Genomic DNA, 27,955 nt, shown 5'->3' on the forward strand with positions numbered 1-27,955 from the left:
GGATCAAACATTAACAAAAGGGGTCTGACAGAGGCTTCTGAGAAGACAATCGACAATCTGGCAAGGAACAAATGAAATTTGTAGTAGCTGAATGAGAGAGTCAGGTGACTGGGACAGGTGGAAAAGTTGCCTTTTTGTTCAATACTATGACCACCTATCCATGTCCACCTGTTGGCAAAATTACTACTATTGTCAAATAAAATGCATAAATAATGTGTTAAAAAATACAAATAAATGTGCAAATTCTGTGTAAATTATGATGTGAATCCATCCTACAATTTGTGAGGTTTTCATCCAGTTTAAAGCAATGGACTGATGTGCTAGCCTGATTAGAGCAATAACTTCTATTTAGAGTTACTTTTACTTTTGCTTTTATATTTAACACTCAAGAATAGAAACCCATCACAGAACAAGCAGAAACTACTTTTTTCCTTATTACGATTCAATGTAACTACAAGGTGCTGTATGTTTTGTGTGAAGGGTGAGGTCATCATGATACATATGGCACAATGTTGAAACCAGCCGACTAGCTTGCCTGCACCCACACATACGCCCACCTTTGATCAAAGGAAACAAGCTCACACCTGCTGGTAGTTGCTGTAAGACATTCTGGGAAACACAGGAAATTACAGTAAAGGTACAAAGTGAGGTTGCGATATGAGGCTTGTTAAGGGAACTTTGTGCAGCAACAGAGAAACTAAATAACTCTCACAGAAGGTAGATTTATGATGTCTGACAGGTTGCATCGGAGCATGTTATTATTACTTTAATACAAAATCACTGCAGTGCTCGAAATGCAAAACAATCTGCAGATGCAGCAGTTTTACAAATTCCAATGTTCACCTTTATTAATAAACATATGAGGTTTTATGATTTATTCGCTTTAAAGTGATGCCTTTATATAAATCCTCAGATTTTCTATGAATATCCACCCAATTACTCTGCTGTCAGGGGTGGACTGCAGTGAGAAGGAAGCATTATGTAAACACAGGAACTCTGACTCCGGTGCCGGTGGAGGGAACTAAAGAAATGATCTATGGAGCAGTGTGTTGCCTGTGTTGTTGGTGGTGGGCGGCAGCCGTATTTACCACTGGAGCCTGTTGTTTCCTCTGACTTAATGAGCACCAGGGCCACTTCAGAGCTGATGTCACCATTCACCTCAGAGCAAGAGTGGGATTTCACCAGCTGGTTATGATAGATAATAAAAATAAACCATTATAACAGTTTCTAGAGCTCTTTGCACTCTCTGACTGCTTTTGTTTGGTCACTGTTAAAGAGTGCTCTGCATGAGGACATTTCATCATTCGACAAGTATTTTTGTTGTGTTTCAAATTATATTATTCTTTATATATTATAATAAATGTGCTTCTGTCCTGTGTGTTACCCGTATTGTGATGTGGCATTCCTCTAGCAAAAGAGAAAGACTATGGACATTAACATACCAATATATTACAGGATTCATTGGGGAGCTCAGAACTAAAGCCCCTGTTTAATTAGATTTCAGTTTTAAACTATCCATAGCTAGCTACTGTTATTTTATCACTTTACTTTAGAATTACACTTTGTATAGTATTTGTGTTCAATGACATAATATGTGTAGCCGTTTCCTTTTTATTTCTGTTTGCCAGTGTGTTCGTTGTTCACACCTGTTGCTCAATTTCTGGCAATAATCAGTTACAGTATAATTAGCCTCATATATATGGGTGAGAAGGTGCCATCTCTACCTATTATTTGTGCAGACCATTCAATTTACAGTCACATTTTCCTTAGGTTAAGGCACAAAGAATTACACGGCCACCCATAAAGTTGGATTTATTTTGTTCTCAGAAACAATCCTTTAATCTGTTAACTGTGGTTTCATTTAGTTACATTTTAGTCATTTAGTAGACGCTTTTATCCTAAGTGACTTACAGGAAAAAAGGGGAACAATCAAGGTATAGTGCAATAAGAGCCGTTAGTGCAGCATAAGTGCTAGTGACAAGTCTTTCAGGAGTAGAATTGTCATGTGGTGCTAGGAGAGAAGGTACTCTCTGAAGAGCTGCTCTGGTGAGAACTGGTAGTGCGTTCCACCAATGGGGAACAAGAAATTACATATTTCATTGTGATATGTTTGGAAGAGATTAATTAATAAAGTTTTGAGAAGATATACACAAACTTTAGGGAACTACATGGTTACGTTTAGAAATAAAAAGATTGCAGTTTGGAATAAATTCCTGGCTAACTGTACATAGCTGATGCACGTTGAAATACAGCCCGGCAGCTTTATGCCTCTGCCAACAAGCCAAGTTGCATTTGACCTTCATGTACATCCAGACTTAGGCTATATGTAGCATTGGACAATGTTTTAAATATGGACGTTGCTTTTAAAAAAAAAAAATTTGAATGATAAAAAAAATGCATTATTGAGGTATGGCCACAAACGTTTTATGTGAGGTCAAACTGACCTTGATCTTTTACCTTCAAAATCTAAGCAGTTAATCTGTGAGTTGAATTTGACACAAAGTCACAGTACAGTGACCTTTGACCTGAGTTCATCCTTCAAATAGTGTGGACATTTGTGCCAAAAATTTCTCAGCGTTGCTAAGATACTGTGTCCATAAGAATAGGATGGACGGACGGACAACCCAACCCATAACGCCTTTGGTCACAGCTGTTGCCGTTACAGAGGCATCAAACAACACGATGTAAAAAAAAAAAAAAGAAGATTTATACTGTTATTTTTCCTTTTACACTTTTATTTTCACACAGAATGCAAAGCCATGGTCCCTGGGTGGTAGTCCTGTATCTTAGGAACCATTTACCAAATCAATCTTTCTCCTTACACTGACGCTGTTGCTTCTTATAGTACATCACTTTCTCCTTCGCTCCTGTAATAATTTCTATTCCTATAATTCCTTTTTAATCAGCTGCTTTCTGAACCTACTAAAAGGTGGAGCAGGCCACTTCTAACAAATACCTTGAGGCTGAAAACCGCTGATAACGCCCATTCAGTCATGTGATACCATTCAACTGAGTAAGGTCAATTTTCCTGTTGTGCTGACTGCAATATTCCAATTAAAGCGGTTTGCCTCTCATTGACATTGACATTTGGGTAAATAAAACCCTTATCTGACTAACTTGTTCACTCACAAAAGCCCACAATTTCACATTTGCCCTAAAAGCTCTCTAAAAACCTGTGCAACACACAGTATCTAATGCTCTATCAACACCCCTTCTCATACTGGTTCACATTTAGTTGCCTAATGTTGGTTAAAGTCACAACATTAATAATAAAATGCACCAGTATGTTTAGACAGTAGCGAACTCCCCTCATACTGGTCTCCAGAAATACATATTTTGTTTTCAAAGTACAGAAGCTGAAAATAAAGAGGCTCTAGTCTTTAACAGACTGATAATGTGCTCACTTCTCTTTAAAAGTTTCATTAGAAAATGCCTAAATACGCTGCAGTTGTTGAAACGTCTTTAGAGAAGCTAAATGAAGCGTACAGCTGTTTTGTCAAAGACACTTTTGTTCACTGCTGATGTGTGCTTCATTTACATTCAATTTGCAATTCTAAAGTGAATTTTCCAGCTCAGTGGTAAAAATACACTGTGCTGAAGTATCTCCATCACTCCACAAAGGAAGCACTTCTGTTTTATAAAGTGCCTCTGTTACTCTCTTGATTTTCAGCGGAGTGCTCCTGAACAGCTTCTGATTTACATTAGTACGTTTTTGTCTCCCCCTGCAGGGCGTTAGCAGAGCTCACTGCTCATTTTCAGTTTCCTCTTGCTACACTAGCTGTCACTATAATCCAGGGAATGAACATACAGTCATCTGCTTGTACATATTTCCATGCATGTCTGGCTTTTCATTGTGTATATACAGATCATATGGAATAATCATCAGACCTTGTCCTGCATTTTCCTTTCTGAGTTGATTTTCCAAATTTCTCAAGGGTCAGTAAGTGGGATTATGTTAAAGACTAAATAATTAAGAAACTTGATGCATTTTTATTAAGAGGAACAGCAAATTAAAAGATATGACTGATGCATTCAATCACTGCCTCTGTTTGGATTATGTTTTGGTGCAAATTTCCTCAATTGGTGCTCCACCTAATACATTTGATAAGACTACCTACATTTGGAGGGGAATTTACTCACCTGAAGCCCAGGAAACTGACTCATGTCTCTGAGAAAATGATGTGGAGTTTTTCAGTGTCTGCAAATGGACAAAGTCATCTTTATTCCAAACAAACAGCCTTTTTATGCTGTTGCTCTGAAGCTGACCTTAAATATATATTTTTTACTCCTTTAACACCATATTAGGACATTCGAGTGATGGAGTTAAATCATGGTAAAATGACTAATACAGTGTAGTTTTGGTCACGATTATTTAGAGTTAATATTTAGGATTTCAGTTATAGTTTAAATTTTGTGCTAATGTTGTGGACAGTTGAGCTTGATGCTCTTTGTGTCAAGATGAGCTCAGCCTTTTTTTCTTTCAAAAGCCAAGCTGAATGAAATGCCAATCTCATCATGTATTTCATTCTTCTTCAATTTCACACAGTAAATCTGTATGCGGTCCGAACTCATTACACCATCCAGTGCTAAAGGGCACGTGAGTCATCGTGGCATATCTGTATGAGTGGACTGTATGAGGCGGCTCATGCAGAGAAGCCCACGTGCTGCTTTTTCACCCATGGTGATGTCATAGCCAGAGACTTCCTGAACACAGGGTTCATTCACAGAGCCCTCCTCCCCGGCACGGGGACCAAGCACCAAACAAGCTGTGTCCATGGTAACTGCAGCCTCCGGCCATGCAAGTCCCCTTTTAGTTATTTGTTATTTAAGGGAGGAATGGGGTTTGAAACTGTGCGTGTACTGTACACGGATATGTGTGCTTATGTAAATAGCACAGCATTTCACTGGGTTAAACTCAAAGTTCTGACTATTTTTTATGTAAAATTATAAACAAACATGTTGAGTCTCCCGTGAGTCTGTCTGCTTAGGACAGGAGGGGAGCATTTGATGAGTCACTGTCTACTGTGGGTCCACTAATTTTCAATTTTTCCTTTTATAATAGGGAGCATAGAGACACCTTGTGTTTTACTGCACATGCTGAATGTTTTATATGACAATCTGCAATGTTCTGGGCTTGAATGCATGTCAATATTCATTCATTCATTCATGAGTAACTGCAGAGTAATGATTAATTAAAACAAGGACAATTATTATGTATATGGTTATTATTTATTGCTACTTTTAAGGATACAAAAATAGCATGAAACAGATACTTTATAAGAAGGCACAAATGAAACAAATACATGACAACTATCAACACAGAAAATAAAATAAGACAGTATTAATAACATTTTCATTACCAATGATTTCTTTAAAAATTGTAAAATAATAACAAAAGCATGAACAAAAATATAACCTATTAAAAAGGAGACTTAAATGTTTTATGTAATGTGTCATAATTCACTTCAGAGAAAAACAAACATTGTAATAAAACAGATAAAATAAGATATGGTGATAACTATAACATTGTGTATATTATAAACACATGTAAAAGATACACAACAGACAACGAATGGTTTATTTTTTAAAGTCTACTCAAAGTTCATGGTAACACATGGACAATCACACTTTGCATCATATTTACACAAAGAAGGGGAAATTATTTAATACATTACATTCAAGAAATGGCAAATGCACTGGCTCAATGAGAAATATCAATATAGATCAATATTAGCTTTAGTAAAATTACAAAATAATTATTTTCTATCAAATAGGTCCATATCAAATATCAAAAATTGAAGATTCAGTCTTACATTTTACCTCCATTGTGTGTTTTTACTGTTACTTCTCTTGCAACATTTTTTCTTAACAATCATACAAATGGCACTTTCAATGTACTCCAATTCAATCAGTGAAATATTACAAAAATATTGTTTTAAAGTACAGCTTTTGTCTTCAAAGCAAGCTGCATTAAACAAGGTATACACACTGTTTCCTTACTGTGCTTACAGTGTGTATAAAGAATAATGACAGTTACAGAAAATAAAATGCTCTTTACATCAACAAGCTTGAAGCTTCTGCATAGGCAGCATGTAGTTCTGAGTATACTGATTGTCATTATGCATGGACTTAAACTTCAACTACAGTATACACAAAACAATACACACAGTATAAGCCTTGGAATAATTTGTTTTTTAGACTGTGGACGGACCCACAGCTGATATTACAATCATCTTTAAGAGCTATGCAAATAAAATAAAAATATTTGATTAAAAAAAGCAAGAAGACCACCTTTAAATTTGAGTGTAAAAAAACTCTTACTTCAGCTTGCCTGAGCCAGACTTAAGATACATTTTTAAATCATTTTCAATGCAAGATAGAAAAAAAAAATTCTAATCAAGCATAGAAATCATTTAAGAAATGTAGACACATGCTGTCGCTGTAGCATGAAGGCCCCTGTGAAGCCACTTTGGCATTCCAACCTGAATATAATGCAATATATATTTTTATGAATATAAAACGTTACAATATTCACATGACTCAAATATTATATCAAAAAGTAATAACATTTACCCCCTGTTTTGAAAACAGTGCATATTAGGAGGTGTCATAATAGTTCATTTGTATATGGTTAAGGCAGTGTGCGCTTCACTTCAATTAGAAAACGGCACTTTAAAATGAGATGATCAGCATGTAAGCTTAGGACAATCTTTTTTTTAAATGTAAAAATGCATATGAAGTTACACACAGACAAAATAAACACTTTGTGCAAGAAGAAATAAACAAAAAGATGACAAGCTTTTGGCCAGAAGAAATCTGATATATTGTATTTGGGCTGAATCTTTGGCATGAAATTTCTGTTAAATCTCTGCATGCTACATCACTTTTTCACTAGTATGAGGCAAACAGGTGTGAGTTCATTGCCTGGACAGAACAGCTAATGCTTTATTTGGTTTTATCTCTATATTCCTCTGTAAAACAAACAAACAGAAAATCTAAAATATAAGGCACAGTTGCGTTGTTGGTGGCAGACTTTATGGGTCAAATTAATTCTTAAGTTTGCTGAATGAAACTGTTTATCGCAGGAAAACATCCAAAGCAAACACAGCAGCCGGGAGCTGATATTTCTATCTCTATGGCTAAAGAAAATGAGGAAGAGAAGGTCTGATTGTTGGTGGATGTGCGTCACCTCACTGGAAGGTTGTAGACTGCATGTGTGTTTGCCTGTCTGTGTGTGTGTGTGTGTGTGTGTGTGTGTGTGTTGGAGGGAGGGGGGCTGTGTGTGTGTCATTTCCTGCTCAGGTCTGTCCTCTATGTCTGCCCTCTGGCTTGAACGCCCGTCAGATCCTTTCTTATGATCTCATTCACTGTAAAACAAAGAAAGAGAGGGATGTTAGACAACAATGGGTTCAATTTATGTGATTATACAAAAACAAATACATTGATTATATTCCTGAAATACTGTGGACAGAAAGGTGTTATGGTCCGGCTGACATTTCTGTGCTGGGCTTTGATAGAAGGCAGATAAAGGCTGCATTAATGTGGAGTAACCACTAGAGGTAGAGCTATGCAAGAGCCTAAACGGTTGCTCAGAGGATTAAAAGTGTGTGTATTCACATCAACAGAAGAGGAAGGGGGTTAAAATGGAAACTTTCAGTGTCATGGTTCTAAAAATAGAGCCCCGATGTGCAGGAGTGTCATGAAACCTATGTGCTGTTTGAAAAATAATATAAATATTGTATTTCTGTATTGAATGTAAGAAAATGTGAAGATTTAAAGCTTTGTCGTTTATGTGGTAATAAAATAAGCACTGACATGAAGAGGAAGAGGAAGTGTGACTACCTGTGACTGCTGTTTAAACACAATTAAAAGGCTACAGTTTCAACAGGTAGTTCTGCATTAAAGGAATGGAGAGTATGTGCGACATGTTGTCCCAGTGTCTGCGTGGAGCTCTGGTGTTTATCTGGCAGCCCAGGCCTGGAAGCCTACTGTGTGTCGGTCTGTGTACACTGGCACTCGGAGACATCATAGGCTGGTGCCACTGCTTCCACCGTGCCTCGGGGAACTCATTAGGGTCGATGAGTAATATAAGTATTTCAAAGAGGGCCAAAAAAGCTTTTTGCCTGTAACCAAGCCATTACAGAGCATATATGGTGTCTGTGATTGTGTAACCATGGCAACGGGCTACACTTTGGGATCAGGTTGTCCAACTAAAGTTAAAAATAAACGTGTTAAAATTTTAATATCAGCATCATTTAGCTGTTTATTTTAAAAGGTTTTGGCATACAAAGTTTTATATCATAGTTTTGTTGTGGGTTACTCTTTAAAAAATAAATTCATGTTCTTGTCAAGAGATGGATGATAAGACCAATGTCATTCTCTCAGGTGAATTCACAATAGGGTTCATGGTTCTGTGGATTTCCAGCTAGTCTAGCTAAACTTTGTGCCTGGAGCAGGTGTGGAAGGAGATATTAGCGATAAGTTAGAATTTTAGCGTCCAGGGGTCTACTCACTCAAATTCAATGAGGATTTTGAATGGGTTGGTGGTTAGATGCCTGAAATAAGGTCTGTGGTTAACACAAGCTTAAGAGATGTTCACATTTTGTTGTACGACATAAAATATTAGTGAACTTTTAAGATTTTAGGATTTTCCATGTTCTTGAAAAGACGATTGCTAACAAGTGGCTAAATGAGAGTACAGTGGTTGTACAGGGGGACGAGAACTCTCACACTAGTCTGCCTTGTAACCTCTAGTCATGTTTTTCAGTGCTCTTGCAAACTCTTGTACATTGTAGATTAGGTTAATAATAACTTGTCTGAGCCCATCTGAAGCATAACAGAAGTGACATTCAAGTCATGTGACCGAAATGTAGTTCGCGAAAGCATAACGTTAGCTTCTTACTTCTGTCGGCTGCATTAACACTTCAAACATCATACAAGTTGAGCAATGATCCAAATCCAATGCAAAAATCACAAAAGTAAGTTCTCAATAGAGTTGGCCTACAAAATTATGTTACTTTGTTTGCTCTCTATTACTGCAATATTTTTTTGTGAATCGGACATTGAGAAAGAGCAGAGTGGTGAAAAGTGGTGCACAGCTTCATCAAGCTATCAGGGGGTACAATCCATTCTTTGTGAATTCACCAATTTGTACACTTGAAATGAAGCTATGGCCCAGAGCCAAGAAGCTTTTTGAAAAAGTAACAAACAAGAAATCTATATGCTTTATGCAGTGTTTATGCTTAGCTCATCAAACATAATACACAACAAAACATATTTATCAATCTTCTCATCTATTTTAACAACTGTCAAATAGGCTAATAACCCTTCGCTTAAAATCAACATGATGAATGAAAGATAAAAAATGTTAAGACATTAAGATGATTTGCCACTGAAAGAACTGTCAGCTGCACACACTGGATTTTGCTATCTTGCACTGCCCTATTTTAGAGGTAGGGGGACTTTATTCCGTTGGCTTGTGTTAGCTCTATTTAAAGCATTGATTTACATATTGGCGAGGCAAGAAGTGCAACTATTAAAGCACATGTAAAATGAAATACGACACCATCTCACCCACACAACACTATCTCTAAGCAGATGAGAAATTGTGAAGGGGCTGAGCAGCTCGCCACAAAATTAGCTAAAAAAGAAACTGTGGCAAGGTGATGGAATATTCAAGACTAGCAGTTAGGCGGTGTAAATAAAAGGAAAGAAATCAGTGGATAGAAGTATTACTTCTAACTGAAATGAAATAACACCCAAAACTGCAGTGAAGTGTTATGAAATTGAATTAAGCAGTGAACACTGAACATTGCAGGCGGATATTCTCTTCCATCAAACAAACCAATCCTTGTCTGTCTCTCGTTCTATCTGATCATTTGCAGATGTGAAAAGAGAAACAACCAGTTACAGCAGCTCAACACTGAGCACATTTTATAGCCACAGCAGCATCTGAGGGTTGCAAAACTGCAGGAGCAGCCAAACTGGGTGCTCTGCTGTCGTCACAAAATCATCGTCCCTGTTTATTTTAGTCTGTAGTGGAATTCCCTCTGACACCTAATGCCTTAAAGAAACTTTCATCTCCCCAATGGTGCCACAGGATTTTTTCCTGAGCATAAAACAAGCTCAGAGAAGCAGCAGGAGCGCCGCAGTGGGGCAACATACAGTGGGGCAACATACAGTGGGGCTTTACTGAATCTAATGAAGGGTTGGCACGGGACAGCTATTTGAGGCTGGCCCGGGGAACACTCAGGGTAGTCTGTTCAATAGGTGAGTGTCTGGCTCCTGAGTTCTGAACCAATGAGCTGCACTGTTTACCAACTGACTGTGAGAGGAGAGACAGAGAGAGACGCCCTGTACAGTAGCTGACTCAGTCGCTGCACACTGCCTGCTGCGACCTGGAATGTGTGTGTTTGTGTGTCTGTAAGTATTTGCATGTTAACACAGTGCATGTGTTTGTGTGTAGAAGGGTGTACAGTTTGTTGATGGCTGATGAGGGATTGTAATGACAGCAAGAAGCCAACAACCATAGTGAGAAAAGAGAAAGTAGAGCTAGTGGACTCACAGTTAACCACCAATCTAACCACAGATCCGGTGTGTCATGGCTCACTTCTGCTGCCCTCAAACAATGCTCACACACTCACATGTACAGTGTATGAGTTATTGGTTGCTCTTATTGTTTATTCTTTCTATACTGCTGGTGAAGAGACCCCTTTGCCTACTCCCTATTCTAATGTAAGATTGCTCTGTCTTTGCGCATAAATATATTACAAAATTTCAATTTAGCCGCTATGACGCCTCAACAGTTGGAGTAAGTTGAAACAACTCGGTATTCCTAATTTTACTTTATGTCTTTTTCGTAGAAAATTCCCTCTTTTTTTACTATCCCTCCAACACAGATCAGCCGGACCGTCTATCAAAACACAAAGGACGAATTTTACACTAAGGAAGATACCGTCTTCATTTGTTTTACCCAAACTGCTTCAGATGGGCTTTGCTCTGGGGATATCGAAGTCTTGGTTGGTTGGTTGAGTAGTTGGTGAATAAGTTAATAATTATTAGGTGGAGTGCCTTGAAATCTAATGAAAATAATTCATATTGCGTGGAGGATGAATTTTAATAACTTTGGCGATCTTCTGACTTTACATATAGCAGACCTATGTGGTTAAAATGTCTTGTTTTGAGAGAAACGTCTTAACAAATTGGATGAATTGTTGTAATATTTGGTACACACATTGATGGTCCCCTCAGGAGGAACTGTAAGCAACATTGGTGATCACCTAGCTTTTCATGCAGCGCCACCAACAGCAACAGGTCAAAGTTTCATTTCATTTGTCCAATACTTTATACTCATACAAACTATATACTCAGTTTACTTATGTTCATGACCAGTCTTGCATAGCCAGACATACCTCCACATCGCTGGAGAACGGTTTGGCTGCAATTGTTATCATTCCGGCATAACGCTCCAGCTTGTTTGTATTTCTTTAAACCAATCGCAATCATCTTGGGTGGTGCTAAGCCCCAGATGTGGCAACGGTACACCTGCAAAATAGATAGCGGAGATAGCGGAAGGGGGAGGAGAATGTCATCTGAAATTGCTAACCAATGGCAGGCTTATCCCAACAGTCTACATCCTGTCAGTCGGACTATTTATGACCAAACATCTGCAAAACTAATAACTCTATTCTATAGAGTCGAGCCATTGGCTTGGGGTGACACATCCAGTGCCCAAAGGCTGACACCCAGAAATGTCACAAACACAGCAAAACTAAAAGAAAAGAGAAAACACAGGCAGAGAGCCAGATACAGACACCACCACACACTTCTAGCAGGTCGTTAGTTATGATTGAGGGGGGGTATTTTTGTATGAGTCTATATCATAAACTGTATGTAAAGATGGCTCCTCAAGAGTGAAGCCAATATATCTCAACAGCCCCCTAGTGGCCGGCTGAAGTGTAGGGCATAAATCCCTATACTGTATTAGCAGATCTGACATAAGCCAAAGTAAGAAAAATCAAAGTACACGCTAACTAAATTTTCCCCTAAAGACGGTTTATGACTTTTTAAGTAGTTGTTATTATGCAGATGTATGTTAAATGTTCATTTGGTGTATGATTGAGACCTTGATCACGTGGCTCCAAATGATGTCACCAGCGCAAGATGGCAGCGGCCATATCTGGGGTAATTTGGCTTCATTTTTTATAGTGTATTGATTTGTTATTTTTTGTTAAGAAAATCCAACTCATTGTGCCGTAAAAGCAGTTGTCATGCGCTCATCTCTACGGCTGCAGCACCGTCTGGATACGGCTAAGTTGTATATTTGATCAAGCCTTTCAAATGGGATGGAAGTGAGCTGAGACTAATGCGTGTCGACCAGGCTGTTACTGTGTGCTTTATCTCTCCTGCCCCTGATTTCTACCTGCTGGAACAATTTCACCTGCTCCACTGCCTCTGGGCTTTATTCCACACCCACTAAATCTGTCGCTCAGCCTTTGTAGACTACGCCAGTGGCTCTTTTACCTTTTTCATAAAGTATGTGGCACACGGTGAGATATACCAGACATTTTGACCTTTGTGATAAAGGCAAAGGTATCTTCAGTTAAATAGGTTGATATTTGTATTAAACTTTCATCTATCTTAATACTTTGTCTTGCTTGAGCCCCACCTGAAGCATGGGAACTCGTGTGAGGGCTGAAGGTACAAGCCCTCTGCGTGGGAGAATATGAGACAAGTTTTGGCACAAAATGAAATACCTGACTCTCATTTAACACCCTTCACTTCAGTTGACACAGTTCAGACATGTTCAGATGTGACAGTTATCGACCACAATACTGTGACGATACCAGGATGTGGCATCACCCTTTTTTCAAAAATGACTACAGACTGAAACACATGTCTCGATGAGTAATGTTGACAATCTCACTTAGGCGAAAAAGTGTTTGATGGTCCCAATTTAGAAGATTGTTTCGTGGTCAGGATCATAGTTCAACACCTTTGCAGGCAAGCACAGAGGGGGTTTTTGGACCTCACTTATCTTCACACCCTCTGTGTAAAAAAAATGTTTTGAATATCGGGAAGTCCCCCTATTTTTCCTCATTAAAGCGTTGATAAGTAGACCACACAGTGATGAGCGTGGGTGGATTATCACCTGTAGGAGGATAAGCAGGGGACAGACTATCCAACTGCAGCTGAAAATGCATTATAAACTAGATTTTATCATTCATGGACGTGGTATTATAGAAGTGGTGATCATTATATTGTAGTTTTAAAAATAATAAAATTCCCCACAGTTCTCAGGATAAAAGAAGGCAATTAAAACGAAGTAACTGCTAATTCTGCTATTACTTTTTTACAAGATTTCCAAGAGAAGTCAATGTGCTATTTAAAAGTTAAATTAAAACTGAGCAAAGATGCAGAGAAACCTTGGGAAGCGGAGCGGCCTCCATCACCTTTTGATGATGGGCAGATCAAACAGGAGGCCCAGTTTGACTGTTCCTCTGACTCTGTGTTAATTCACCAGCCCGCAGCCCTGTTGCTGTTTACTGCGGAGGGAAACCCTGCAAGTTCTATCCAAAAAACACAAATTCCATTGCTGGCCCTTTTTCTTCGTTTCATTTTTTCCATTGAAGCACACACATACACACGCAGCCCCTTCCCTTTTCCTGCGAACTTCCCTCCACCCTCCCGCTATCTTACAGGGATCAGGCTGGATTTCTGGAGGAGAGCAGCTGCAAATAGGAATTTCTTGTGCCAGATTGGCAGAATCCCGTGGTCGGAAAAAAAGCTAATCCTCTGGTGGGTTCCCCCACAGAATCGAGGGGCGTAAGGCCAAGGAGAAGCCCCGGCCAACTATAACAAACAAAGAGGCTTTCCCCAGCTCTCCCAGGCAGCCCGTTCCACTGTTTGACAATGGTTGCCATGGAAGTTGTTTTTCACTTCATAACAGTGTCAACATGTCCAGGCGGTCAGGAGAGTGACACTTTTTTCTCCCTCCCTCTCCATCTTTAATGCGAGAGAGAGAGAAAAACGCTTATTTCCTGACGTGCGGCGGTGCCAGACGAACCCCTGCGACCAGCAGAATGAACATTGTTGAATGGAGCAACGTGACGACAGCCTCAAACTGCCTTTAAAGCTCACCTGACTGGCAATGACGATTAGAAATTAGAAAATTCTGTAAAACATAATAGTTTAGAGAACCTTTAACCCCTAAGTGAGGAAGAAGCTCAACCTTGGATGTGGCCTGACATTAATTCTGTCGGAGGGTAATGGGGTTGACAAGAGTAAGTATAAACATATGACTCATAATCCCTGTTATTTCCACCTTGAGTGGAACATAACTACACGAGGATTGTTTTAACAGTGTGAGCCCTTTTTTCTCTCGGCTTTGTTCAGAGGGATACTATAGCACGTAGATCATATTGTAAATATCCATGAATTGTTCTGAGGAAAAGTCAAATCTCTGTTGCCGGGTCTTATCATCCATCTCGTTCAAAAAAGGGGAATTACACATATTCATCACTTGTCTGCCTGCTTTTTTCACCTCATTACACTTGAGGTGATAAGCACACACTGTGAACAAAACAATCTGTCCCACTCACACAGAGAATAAAAGCATTAACTTACACTCACCATCATCTAGGTAGGCCTGGTCCAAGTTCTCCTCCTTGACCGTCACCCTCCGCTGTCCGTCTCCCGGAGCCTCCATCTGTCCCGTGCCTGGCGGAGCCCGGCCTTTCTGCTGCCCCTTCTGCACGTAGGGCTGCTGCTGGATCACGGTGGGATAGTGCTGAGGGTGGGTCACTGCCGCCTGAGCCTGCGGGGGTGTGGGCGACTGCGGGGAGTAGCCGTCGCAGTAGATGATCTGCTGGCTGTCGGGCTGAGGGTCTCCTCCCCGAAGCAGGTGGTGGTTGGTGGGGGAGAACTGGATGATGGAGGCATGCTGGCCTGCACCGATGGGACCTACAGGCTGAGCCGGGGAGCCTGTGTGGACCAGAACCGACCGGTGGGGGTCAGGCATCATCCCTCCGGTCTGCTGATAAAGGCCAGTGCTGCCGCTTAGACTCTTGCCCCCGCGGGAGTACACGATGGCCGGGCTCTGCTGCTGGAAACGTGCGTCTTGGCTCGGAAGGCTGGAGCTGAGACGCTGGCAGGAAGCCATACTGGAGACTAGGCCGTTGTCTGGATGGAGGGCGCCGCGTGGGTTATGGTAGTAGGAATGAGACGATAACCCTAAGATCTGAGGCATGGCAAAACCCATGTGGTCTGCTTCATACTCATCTATGGGTTCTGTCTTGATGGATGGAGCTAAACAAAATCAAAGATATGCCCGTAAACACTTGAGAGAAAGTGATGTGTGCGTAAAAAAAACTATTTTCTACTAAGATTTTCCATGCTCATAAGAATAATAAGCATCATAATCACTTTTCTTCCCACGCTGTAATAAAAGCATACCACAAAGAGGCTGAGCAGCATTCTTACATGCCAGTGGTGTGTAGGTGAAATGTTGAGGCTGGCTGCGCTTCCTCTTGCCGTTAATGACGTAGAAGTTCACTTTGACAGAATGGCAGACGGACGAGTCTCTGTAGGACGGCAGCTCCACAAACAGCATACTCTACAAGACAATGCTGAGTTATGTACTGAAACTCAACTAGTAAATCCTGACAATTGACATTTGTCAATCATTTGGGGTATTTGAAAGTGCTTGAACAGTTTTATATAATACTTACAGGCTGGCTCTTGTCTTTGTCCACTGTTGCTTCCATTTCCCAGATTTGCTGCCCATCTAGAAAGAAGAAAAAAGAGAAAGGGAAAACCTAGCTTGAACAATGTGGTCATTAACTGTGCAGTAAAGTAAGGGAGGTTGATTGTTTCAAGATGTACTAGATGGTAGTATAATCCTGCAATTCTTAACCCTGTAAATTTGGAAAATGCTTAATCCAAAACAAAAGGAGAAATCCCCTTTTCTTTGTTAATTTCATTTCACTAATTCAAATAGAGTCATATACAATAAATATACAGTAGATAATGTATGTCTGGACAGAAAAGGCATCTTTATGCATGAAGATAATGTCACTCTTCACTTCCTCTGAAGCACAGCTAAAGGTCGAGATGATCCACAGGTTGACGCCAAACATACGTTGAGTCATCTATTATTAAAGACGGACACGTGGCTCTGAAAGACACACCTGTGTGCTCTTGAATGCAGCGCTGACAGAAACACAACATTAGCAGGGACGTGATGAGAACTGCAGGCTTTGCTCTGCTTCACATCTATAACGATTACGGTTTATGTAACATTACATCGCACTTCATCAAGTTACGTTCAAGCTGTCGTTAAGGTGAAAAAGTAGAAAAACTAAATGTGCTGGTAAATGTAAACTCCATGTGCCCTAACACATGATACGACATGTGCAGCAGGGAGTTCTGTTTGAATGTTACTGTAGGTGGGAAACCCTCTGTCAAATTACAAACACATGGCTCAAATGAGTCAGCAGCAGAAAGGGGGATTCCACACATCTAGCCAACTTTTCTTCTTTTTTTCTAAACTTTTATTTTTATGATCAACTCTCTCCACGTCTTAGAAAACGTGATGATTACTGCTTTCTTGGCATTTGTATTTGTTTGCGTTTTGTTGCAATTCCACTCTCAGGGATACCCCGACTCTTGTTCTCCCCCTGGAGATAATTGTGTGTGGAGGTGGAAAAGGGGGGAGCGAGAGAACTGGAGAGAAAGCCCGAGCAGGCTTCAACTTGGCCGGGGAAGCTTTCCTTCCCTCCATACAACCCTCCCTGTCCAAGCACAGGAGCCAGGGGAGCTCCAGCCAGAGGCAGCTGTCTCTCATTCAGAGGGATTTCACAGCTGCACTGGTCCAGAACTTTGTGTCATACAGAAACTCTCCAAAACAATGGCAATCCCTCTCCGTAAGATTTCTTTTTCCGTCTCTGTCTTACTATCCATTACTGTGGTGTGTCGTAACACAGCGGCAGGGAACCCCGGAGAAGAGAAAAAAGAAAGAAAGCAGCAGCCATGGCATGCGGGTCCAAGTTTTACTTGAGGCAGCCTGTGGAGTGCCTGCTTTTAAAAAGCCAAGCTCCCAGACAGCAGTGGAGTCAGTGAGTCACAATATCAGACAAGTATTTTAGCATAACCATCCACTTTTAACAGAACCTAATATTACATAACAAAAGGTAAAAAAAAAAACTGCCAGGGAGGAACATAAAAATAACTATTTTCCTTCCATCCAGATGCACTTAAGTGTCAACCAGGGCTGTCAACAAACTTATGACATGTCACGTGACACTCAGAGCTATTAATCACGCAACAAAAGGCCCATCTGAGCAGTGATAAGACATCATGGATGTCAGTGAGGAAGAAAAAGGTAAAAGGAAGCGAGGCTGACGTGTTATCATTTAGATCATGCAAATAGCTCATGTGGCTCCATTGATACAAAGCTGGTGGTGAACACCGAAAGCTATGAACGCTGACATGGATACTTGTGAGTCATTGTTATCACTATTGTTGTGGTGTTACTGTGACACGGTGTGTTGTGTAATAGCAGAACTAACAGATGCACAGACCATAAAGGTTACATAGATTCAGTCAGGTTTACCATCAATCTATGTCTTCATTGTTTCTAAAAATCTATAAAAACCTAGTTTGAGCATAGAAAATGACTCTTTCCCACAGGTTGCATGCGATGACGGGGATGATGTGATTCAGTGCCACTCACCCTGGGTTTTCTCCATAAAGATGACCTTGGAATCGGAGCTGAAGTTCTGCCCAGTCAGGATCATCTGCTGGCCTCCCAGCACAGAGCAGCTGTCCATGTCCTGCTTCTCCACCATGGGAAGCTCATGTGCTGAACGCTGGGCTGCCGGGACACACAGAAGGGCGGTGTGTTACATTTACTGTCTGTCTGCTGTCACGCACACTCTCACATGAGTAAAACATTAAGCATATAAACCAGTATTTAACTACAATAGAACTGAAAGAATTAGTGAGTAGATCGATTAAACGATTAACTGGCAACTGTTTTGATGGGCTGTTAGGGTCCGAGCCAGTTTAATACTGTGAGTCAGTGCAGATGGAGCAACCTGCAAGTCTGATCCATGGGAAGACTTTGTGTGGTGAATTATTGTAGAATACATTTCGATTAGACAAGACCAGTCTGTGAATTTGTGTTCATCGGGACAGTAAGGCTCTTTAGTCAGTAGCTGAAAAGGCGTGCACATGGAACAGACCCTACACACACAGTACCTATTAAACTGCTCTGCTGCACTTTTTATTTATTATTTAAATTTTCATAGCAAAACATTGCCCCTAAATTTTCCAATGGGAGTATTTACATCTATTTCATATCACCGTAATTAGAATATCTTGGTCAAACAAAACAAGACATCTGAAGCCATCACCTCAAGGCAGCTGTAAAAGTTTCTTGACATTTCAGAGGAGGGTCTGACTGTGGTCTAACAGACTACACAACATGCCCACTTTACTACATAACACAACTTTACCCCTGGGATTACTTCTAGTATAATTCCCTTTTTTAAAATCCAGACCATGATCTTTTCCCTCATCACCTAAACCTTACTAAACATTTTTGGTACCCAAACCTAAGCAAACTGATACCCACAGATAGACCTAGTTGACATTTCATAGTCTGAATGATTCATGGAGTAATAAAAACTAGTAATCACCAAATCAATCAATCAATCATGAAAATAATAGTTATATTATGATCTTATAATAATTTCTAGGGATGCACAATAAATATTTTACATATTGGGCTGATAAATTATCAGCTGATTATGAATTATATTTATTTTTTATGTCTTATACCAATAATACATTTATGGCCAACAAATAGAGATAATACAAAAAAAATATTCTTATTGACATGCATCTATACACTCCAATACAGTGTATGATGGCATAGGTATGTTTGTGTTTTCTGATGTACTAAATAAATGAGCATTTGTAGACTCTTTGTTTTTGTTGTGTTACCAATAGTGATATCAGATAGATTCTGTTTGTTCAGACTTGTGAAATATCAAATCATCCATCTTTGCCTTTCTTATCCTCAGGTTATGACTTTCTTTAAAAAAAAAAAAAAAATCTGAAATTTTTGTGGTTATCTTATATGCAAAAAAAAAAATCCATATTGTGAATCCCTAAGAATTCCCCTACACTAGAGTGAGACAACATGTAGCACTTCATTGGAAGGATCTGTGTTGATTTCTCACAAGTGCACAAACAAAGCTTTACCAAGAAGTGACTGTGACATCTTTACAATAAAAGACGCGATGCTGAGTCATTCAGCGATCAACAACCCTCGCCTACAGTTTTAATGAGCAGTAAATCTGTCAAATCACATCTTAGGAGGTTTCAGGAGAGGTTGCCTTAGTTTGAATACAGTAAAGTGCTGTGCAGGAAGTGGACTAAATTAGAGAAACAACTTACAGTCTGACGCAATCTGATAACACAGCCCTGCAACACATGCTGCCTACTGTATGTGATGCCAAAGAAATGTGTTCATTAGAAACTCATGCTGTGAAGTCAAACATTGTACAATCTAAATTCTAAAAGCTCAAAAGATGCCAGCTATGTCAGGCTGATTTTTGGTGAAATGTGAATAAAATACAGTACATGGTTTGAATAAAGAGGTATAAGGGTATGTTAAGGAGTGAATGTCAGTGTTTCTTTCTCATGTTCTATATCACCCATTAGTTCAGCTGAAACTCCACACTCACTGAGGCGAGCTGAGGTGGCGACAAACAACGACCCTGACCTTTGAACAGGTTTGCTACACCACGAGCAGATAAAACAAAGAGGATGACACCACCAGGGGCTCTTGCCTCTTTAAACACACCTTCACTGACACGCTCTGCTTATCAGCAGGGCCTGACAGATGTGTCACAGGTGTCATTGTAAGCAACTTTGCGCTTGATTAGCTTTCACCGACGGCAATTGTTTTGAAGTTCATCTCACGACAGACTAGTCATAACTATTGTTCTACCCTTTCTGTGATCGGAAAACAGATGGGAAACGACCAATGTAAAATATATAATGCTCTGCGTCATGATTTTTTACAATGACAGGAGCATATTGCACGCAGCCTGGGTCACACTGATATGATCATTGCTATGTTTTAACTAGGGTGTTAGTCAAAGCTCGATAAAGGGCCTTCTTGTTTGAGTTTTGGTTACACCAGGTGCTCTAATAACGCTGTGTACACATGCACTGATGTACCCAAACACAGACTTTACTAGTGCACACATACAAACAGATACACAGACACTGAAACAAGCAGCGCCCACCTACTGGACAGAAGCCCTGGCTGCATAAAGACATCTTTGTGTGCAGGATTCTGGACTACCAGCCCCGCTCTGAACTCATTTGAATGTGGGTTCCTTTTATTTTTTTATGATGTTTGTTTTGTCAACTGTTGAAACCATCCCCTCTACAGGAAACATACCTGAAGAATTCATAAACCCTTCACTGTATCAAACCAATTTTTTTTACATGAGGTAAAAATAGGACAAAAAGTATCATAAAAAAGTGTTTCATGTGTAGATGCTTACAGCACTCGATAGGATGCGAGGCCGCTTGGAGAGAGACGTGCTGTCCTCCGGGCTGAGGTATGTGCACACGAAACACAAGACGAACGCGGGTGTTTTTCCGACCGACGTCCGTCTCGCCTTTCCTCAGCTCGATGTCGGCGTTCCTGAGCTTCAGAATCCCAGCACAGTCGATTCTGAGAGAAAGGATGAATATGTAACTACACTGAAAAATTGCTTGAGTGGGAAGATGTCAAAAATTATTCAGAAATAAACATATTTTATCCTCACATTGCTTTCATGTTGTTCTTTGGCTCCAGGGGGATCTCAAGGACTTTGGTGCCATGGATAACCTTCTCATAGCTGGTGGTCGTAACTGTCTTACCAGTGATGCGGTGGACTTGATAAAAGGCGTGCGGCTTTAGGATGCGCTCATCTGCTGTACCAATAAAGATCTGCAGGCCAAGTGGCTCCTTGCCTCTGTAGCCATGTAACTGCAAACATTAAAAAATAAATAATCACTCAAAGCGTACGCTATAAGGAGATGAAACTGAGATACAGTATGAAGGAAATGTTTGAGTCGATTTAAACTGATTGTGTTTCTCCATAGCCGCTTGTTCTGACTCTGCATTTCCAGATGTTGCTTCCCCCCAGAGGTGGCTAATCAGTGTCAGAGCCACGTGTAAAAGCATGAGTCTTCTTTTCTGCAGCCTTGAACAGAAACCAGCAGAGAGCTCACATCCTACAACCTTGTGCTAGTTATTTCATGACTGGATGAAGGATTGAGCCGGGGACCTGGGGACCTGACTAAAACACTGTCATGCCATCCTTGTTTAAAAAAAGGTTAGGACACCGTGATGAAAAGCGTAATAAAAGCAGACAGAAATGAAGATATTTAATGTTCTAACTTGAAAGATTTTGTTTTTATTTATGATTTACTGTCCCACCTTTTTGGGAATTGGGGTTGAAAATATCCAGTCTGACACATTTGGCATAATAGTGATCAAAATAGGTATTCGGTGAAGGTAATACGTGAAGCTATGAGCTGGAGACCAAAAGAGAGGGCGACAGAGAGAGAGAGAGAGAGAGAGAGAGAGAGAGATGGCATTTTTAACCCCAGAGTGCCTCCTGAGGAAACCTGCAAAAACCACAAAGCATCAACTTGCATCTAAATGCTGTTTTTGTGCAGCAAACAGTGTAGTGCATAACCTTTATCCTAGACTATAACCATGAGACACAAACACTCCAGGTCACTTTGTTTGAAAGCATATTCTAACTACAGAAAATGGCGCTGCAGTAGGTGAGAGACACACTGTTTATTTAGATTCAGGTGTATGTCGACACTCACCACAGAGCGCCACAGGAAGTCATTCCTGCCTGTTGCCATCAAACTTCTCAATGCTTCCCTCAGACTGTCAGTGTCAATAGACTGGCCACTGGACTTATTTCACCCTTCAGCAGCTATGACCACTTTATTTATAATAATTAAACAATAACTCAGTTTGTCACTAACACTGTCTTTACAGATATACACATTTCTACATATCTCTATTTACGTAAGACTTAGACTGAACTTTGTATTTTATATTGTTATTGTATATTTAGTATGGCATGCTTTTTTTTTTTTTTTTTTAAGATATTTTTTGGGCCATTTTTGGGCTTCTTTTTTTTTATTGATAGGACAGAATGAAGGGGAGACAGAGGGGAAGACATGCGGGAAAGGGCTCCGAGTCGGATTCGAACCCGGGACACACGCTTACGAGGACAGTGCTTCTGTGGTACGCGATCTAACCGGTGTGTTTTTTATCCTGTTTTCACTTACATATTTATTTCTAATTCTTATACAGTAGCAAGCGTAATGTGGATCAATTAAGTATTTTTGATTCTGATTTGAGGCTTGAAGAGCTGCAGAAAGCACTTTTCTTATTCAGACTGGTTCTTTTGATTGTGGTCAGAAAAACTACATGCAGCATCGATCACATTGTAGAAATGATTATCTGAGTGGATACAACTGACAGGCTGAATGTGAGCAGAAACTAGAAACTATGGCAACATGAACAAGCGTGCTGGCTCCATATCCAGGTAGCTGACACACCGAATGAAACAGAGGAAGCCGACTGCAAACACTCAACAGGCCATGTGAGCAGTCGGCTGGTTGTCATGGCAGTGGCAGGAGCAGTGAGTCATGACAGAAAGCAGCGTTGGAAAAGTAAAGTGGAGGGTACGAGAGAGAGAGAGAGAAAGAGAGAGAGAGACAGAGAGAGAGAGAGGGAAGAAGGAGGGAGGATGAAGGAAAAATAGAGGAGCAAAGGAGGAGAAGAGGAAGGGAAAGACGAGGTGAAGGAGTGCAGCCGTGGCTAGCCAGGCCTGACCATCTGATTGGCCTGGCAAACCAGGCAGAACTGACCTCAGGGTGAGGCCTTTGGGGATGGGCAGAAAATGGAAAAGAAGCGAGAGAAGCTTTATTTCCAACAAGCCGCTACTATCACCAACAAAAACAGCTTTGAAATGTTGCCACAGCAACACAAAGAAAGGGAAGTTGAAGCTATTCTTGGACTGTACACAGCAAGCCGCAACGGTGCCACGGCTAATTTCAACACGCTGTGTTCGAATTCCATGTTGTGACTGTAAGAGAGAAATATTAGCAAACTTTTTTTTCCCGATCTGCAATTATGTTAACCGCAGGAACAAGTCATTTTCTTTTACACGTGTCTAGAGAAGTGTTTGAGTCCGCTTCCTAATACGAGACCCACGCAGTCAACAAACCAGCGTGTAAGAGGAAGTCAGGGACAACATGAACACAGGCCTGTTTGTGTGGTTAAAAACCATGGGGGCGAGGGCACAAAACAGCAGACTATTTTAAGCTGGAAGGCTGAAACAAGAAAAAGAAATCAGAGAGCTTGTGTTGCTCACTGACCCGAGTTCAGATCTGAGGCTACCAGGCGGTTACAGTGTGTCATATGTCTGGTGTTGGGGCATGCTTTATGATTTCAGAAAGTGAGAAAGGTGCTATGAGAGTAGCCAGAGTAACTCACATAGAATAATTTTCATACAGCTGGCCATGGGCAATAACACCACCACCACTGAGTGCATAATGAGTAGGAAATACCATTACACACGCAAGCCCTCTCTGTCAGATCTGCCCGAGGCTCCCCAACTGGAAGGCTACTGTAATTTAATGGACGAACCTGACAGCATGCCTTCATATGATCTGAAGCACTTTAAAATGCAGTGTTAAAATCAGAATTTGGTACTAGTTTAAATGGCATAAAGTTCATTTATTTTTTGCCGTACCTGCACAACAGGATGTCCTCCTGTGGGGGCTTTGACTGCACCCCTGCTTCCCTCTGTCTCATAGTGAGCTCTGTGGTGCGGCTTCGGCTGCACGTCAATGTGGAGTTCATACTGCTCTGTGCGGCTCGGGATTGGCCATTCCAGCGGGGGGAGAGAGGCCACAGGGATGCTACAGAACATGGACAATACAACAAAAGGATATAAATCATGGAAATTATGCTGCTTTGAAGACGGAGATGTATCTTGTGTTGTGTGTGTTAGCCAATGCATCCTGGCCTTGCTGCTTATTTACCTGCAGATGCTGGAAACCAGCGGTTTGGACCAGATTGGGGGGATAACAAAGAAAGGCTCTGCAGCAGGTTTGGCTTTTATGTCCTGGTCGCAGGACACTAAGTAGTTCCCTTCTCCGGGGTTCTCTGGGTACAGAGTGTAAACCTGGTTGGACGTCTTGACTATTTTAGTGGGCACAAGGCCTGGCTGAACAGTGCCAAAACCATTCATGGCATCAGCGAGGCTGCTGTGTGTATAGTGGGCGCCTATGTTGTGATCTTCATGGCCACTGTGGGGAGAGGGACTGCGGGAGCGGTGCCCGGGGACCAAGCCTGGATTCCTGTACATGTCGTAGGTGCGTTTGCCCTGTGGGGACGTAGAGCGGGAGCCAGGTCTGGAGGAGGGCGAGCGGGGTCCCAGGCAGCCGTCCTCAGCTAGGCTGGTGCGAGGAGAGGTGCCCGGAGAGGTGCGCGGAGAGCCAGTGTGGATGTTCTGTAACCTTGGGCACAGGTCTCCGGGGTTCTGGCCGCTGCTGGGGGACACACAGGGAGACGCCCAAGGGGAATAACTCTCCGAGTGCCAGCTGGTGGAGGAGTTGCTGCTCGCAGGGCTCAGGCACTGAGGCTCACGGTAGGCGAGGTTTTCATGGCCAGGCACGGTGAGGGTGGGTCTGGGGCTGATGTTCAGGTGGTGGTTCTGCAGGGAGTCCCGAACATGGTTGTAGTGCTCACGGGAGGGGGTGATTTCGATCCGCGGGCTCAGGGCCACGCCTGTGTGCCGGGTACTGTCCAGGTAGTGTCTGGCCTCCTGGTTCTCATATCCTGGGAGAACCTCGGTGTTGTGGTTGTTGTAGGAGGGACTGCAGGACTTGATGCCGTATGGAGAGGCCTCTTCCAAAGGGAAAACCTGCTCAGACTCAGGGCTGAGGACTTTGTGAGGTGCAAGGTTGGGGTCATCTGCAGGGGAGAGAGGATAAAAATAATCACAAAACACATTTGAAGAGCATCAGCGTTGCAACAGAGATACTTCCCATTATTTGAATAATAACAGCATGTATCTGCATCTATCTAAGCTCTCTATATGACACAGATAACTTCACCTGAACACACAGATCTTGACAAATTTTAAAAACACAAAACACAACTTTCAGCTGGCAAACACGTCTTGATGTTGACATTTTCTCTCATATGGCTACTAAATGTCAGGACAAGAATGTCATCAAGAAATCTGTCAAATTGACTTCCTATTTTTCTCATTTCATTCACACGAATAAGCTTCAAATGCCCATATTTTAATTCTGAGCCCATAAATATCCAAGAGAGGGAGACAAGGGTCAGCTCATGTTTCGGAAAAAGCCCTGGACAAACCTTGATCTCCCGCAACGAAGTCGCTGCAAGGTGGTTCATATTCAAACAAGTACTCAAACTCCAAGTCCTCATCAGGGCAGTTGACACCACTGAGCTCTTCCTCCAGATCTTTCTCGTCGTAAAAATTGCTCATCTGTCTCAGTTTTTTTCCACTAACGACTCCTCAAGCGAAGCAGCGGGACGCGGCTGAGGTGTTGTGTGGCGCTGATGTGGATTTGGGGAACCTGTTCCAAGTGTCAAATGATGCATCGGGTGAGCCTGCAAGAGGTGAAGCGCTGCGCACAAGTTTCCTGTTTCAGCGCGCCGCAGTTATTTTCAGATGAAGGCGGGTCTATTTTCACACTGAATGCAGCATTTTCGAGTTAATCTCTGTGTCTGATCACGCCTCCCCCCTCTCTCTTTGTTGTTGCGTCGAAGAGGAAGAAAAAAACGCAAAGGTACGGCGTGGAAGTGATGAATTAGCAGCAAACTGTGAGTGTTTTGACAGACTGGTGCTGCCCCCGGGTGTCTGACACGTGACAGTGACACAGCAGGGTGCTGACTGGGCTGATCACCTGTTGGATCGTCCAACTATCCATTAAAACAGGGCTGTGCCGGCGTCATGTCAGGTTTGTGTGAGCATACAGGTAGATATACGACTATATTAATCGTGTCGCCTCGGGAGGGATAAATCAGCCAGGGTGTAGATGTGCCTTTTTTTCTTTACAGTTCGTTAAATGCACTCCTGAGGGAATCCCCAGATTTACGCACGACGCAGCGCAGATACTGGGGCGTTCCTTCCTGTTGTAGCTTTACAACCAGTGCGCCAGTAGCCTATATGCCCAGTCAGCAAAATAAATACACGTACATCATGTACCCAAAGTTTTAATCTAAATAAATGACCTTTTTAGTGGTGTCGTATATGCAAATCCAAACTTTGTAATAATGATTATGGGTAAGAAAAGAATACCATATCAGATAATCAGACAATACTTGGGCAAATATAATTTCCCCTGTATTTAAATCTTCGTATGCATATTGTATATTTAGTCAGCAAAGCTAATGTGATATAAAAATATAATTTTTGTTCTCAATTATGTCATCTAATGTATCTGAGAGCAAGTCACCATTCATATTAACTTTATTGTTGATTAAGATCCAACGTTTTTCTCTTATTTTGTGCCGCTTTAAAAAGTATTTTATATTAATTTCTACAATTACACGCTGCTGTGTTTAATTGGGGGCACGCCGAGGCACGCGCGTGTCTCCTCCCAAACATCAACATCCCAACTATCTGAAGTGTTAGTAACATGACACATGACAGTACAGACTCTATCTCTACTACTCTATCAATTATAAAATCAAATGTTTTGATTACCAGATAATCACAACACTTCAGCAGTACCTTGATCCATCGACCTCATGGTGTGGTACTGTGCCAGCCTCCAAGTCTCTCTAAACATCTGGAGAAAATAAAAAAGCGAAAAATAAAGGGGAAAAAAAGAAAAATTACTTTCCGCTTATTATCATAGCAGGAGAAGAAGCTCTCTTCAGTTAAAAAATGTTGAGATGAGACGAAACTCTGTTCAAAAACCTTGAAGCTACGACACAGCAGCGTCGCGCAAACTCCTTTTCTTGTCAAAAAACATGCAGCCGCACCAGCTCCGGCAGTGGTTCTGGTATGAAGTCCCTCTTCCTAGAGCTCTATAAGGATTACTTGTTGTATCAAGAGCGGCTTCCTTCCCCGCTCTGGGTGTTTATAATGCTCCAATGCTGTAAAATAACGGGATTCCCTCAGTGTTTCCTCCTGTTTGTGCGCCTTTGCCATGGAAACCTGGAGCGGGTCCATGTCGAAGACTCAGGGCTTTCCTGCAAAGCCCCACACTCAGGAATCCATGACGTCTCTCCAGCTCCTGCGCCAAGGCATTTCTGCGGCTTCTCTCAGACAGTAGCACACAAGAACTTCATTGTAGGGATGAAGAAATTACTGTAGGACACTGTAGGAGAGAGAGAAAAGAGGATACACTACATGAAATTTACTTAACACACTTTACTGGACTTTTCTGTCCAGATTTTCACCAGATTTGTAAAAGACTGTAGAGCAGACAGCTTTAAATGTTTCTGTGTTTAGAGGAGATTCAAGTGGCCATGGTTTGTTGACGTTTTGAACATGGAATATAGAGAATTCCATTGTTCCCATTGAGGGAAGAAGCTATTTCCATTTCCTAATGGAAATGTGCAGCATCTTCTGATACTGGAAAAAAGAAAATGAAAAAAGAAGCTGAACAAGACCACTACATAGACTGACCCCAGTAGTCATGAGGACAAATTCTCCATTGCAATAAAAAGTTACATAAGGTTGCATCCAAAGGGGGGGAAAATAATTCTGATATTTTGGATTCATATGCACTGAAGCCTTTTTTATGTACTTTCCTGTCGCACACACACACAAAAATACACTTTTTAATTTCCACACAAAACTTCATT

The 27,955-nt window shown here is 41.3% G+C and overlaps 1 protein-coding gene across 1 annotated transcript; it reads right to left on the minus strand.

Moving 5' to 3' along the window:
- Positions 1-5,229: 5,229 nt before the first annotated feature.
- nfatc2a (nuclear factor of activated T cells 2a) lies at positions 5,230-26,212 on the minus strand. Its single transcript, XM_059334029.1, has 10 exons — positions 25,490-26,212; positions 24,145-25,078; positions 23,853-24,021; positions 20,850-21,052; positions 20,583-20,755; positions 17,732-17,872; positions 15,729-15,784; positions 15,481-15,613; positions 14,632-15,306; positions 5,230-7,367 (listed from the first exon to the last, which is right to left on the minus strand). The coding sequence occupies exons 1-10, from the start codon at positions 25,620-25,622 to the stop codon at positions 7,312-7,314; spliced, it is 2,673 nt and encodes an 890-aa protein (XP_059190012.1). The 5' UTR covers positions 25,623-26,212; the 3' UTR covers positions 5,230-7,311.
- Positions 26,213-27,955: the final 1,743 nt, after the last annotated feature.

The sequence above is a fragment of the Centropristis striata genome, chromosome 5, assembly GCF_030273125.1.
Source record: "Centropristis striata isolate RG_2023a ecotype Rhode Island chromosome 5, C.striata_1.0, whole genome shotgun sequence".
Lineage (NCBI taxonomy): Eukaryota > Metazoa > Chordata > Actinopteri > Perciformes > Serranidae > Centropristis > Centropristis striata.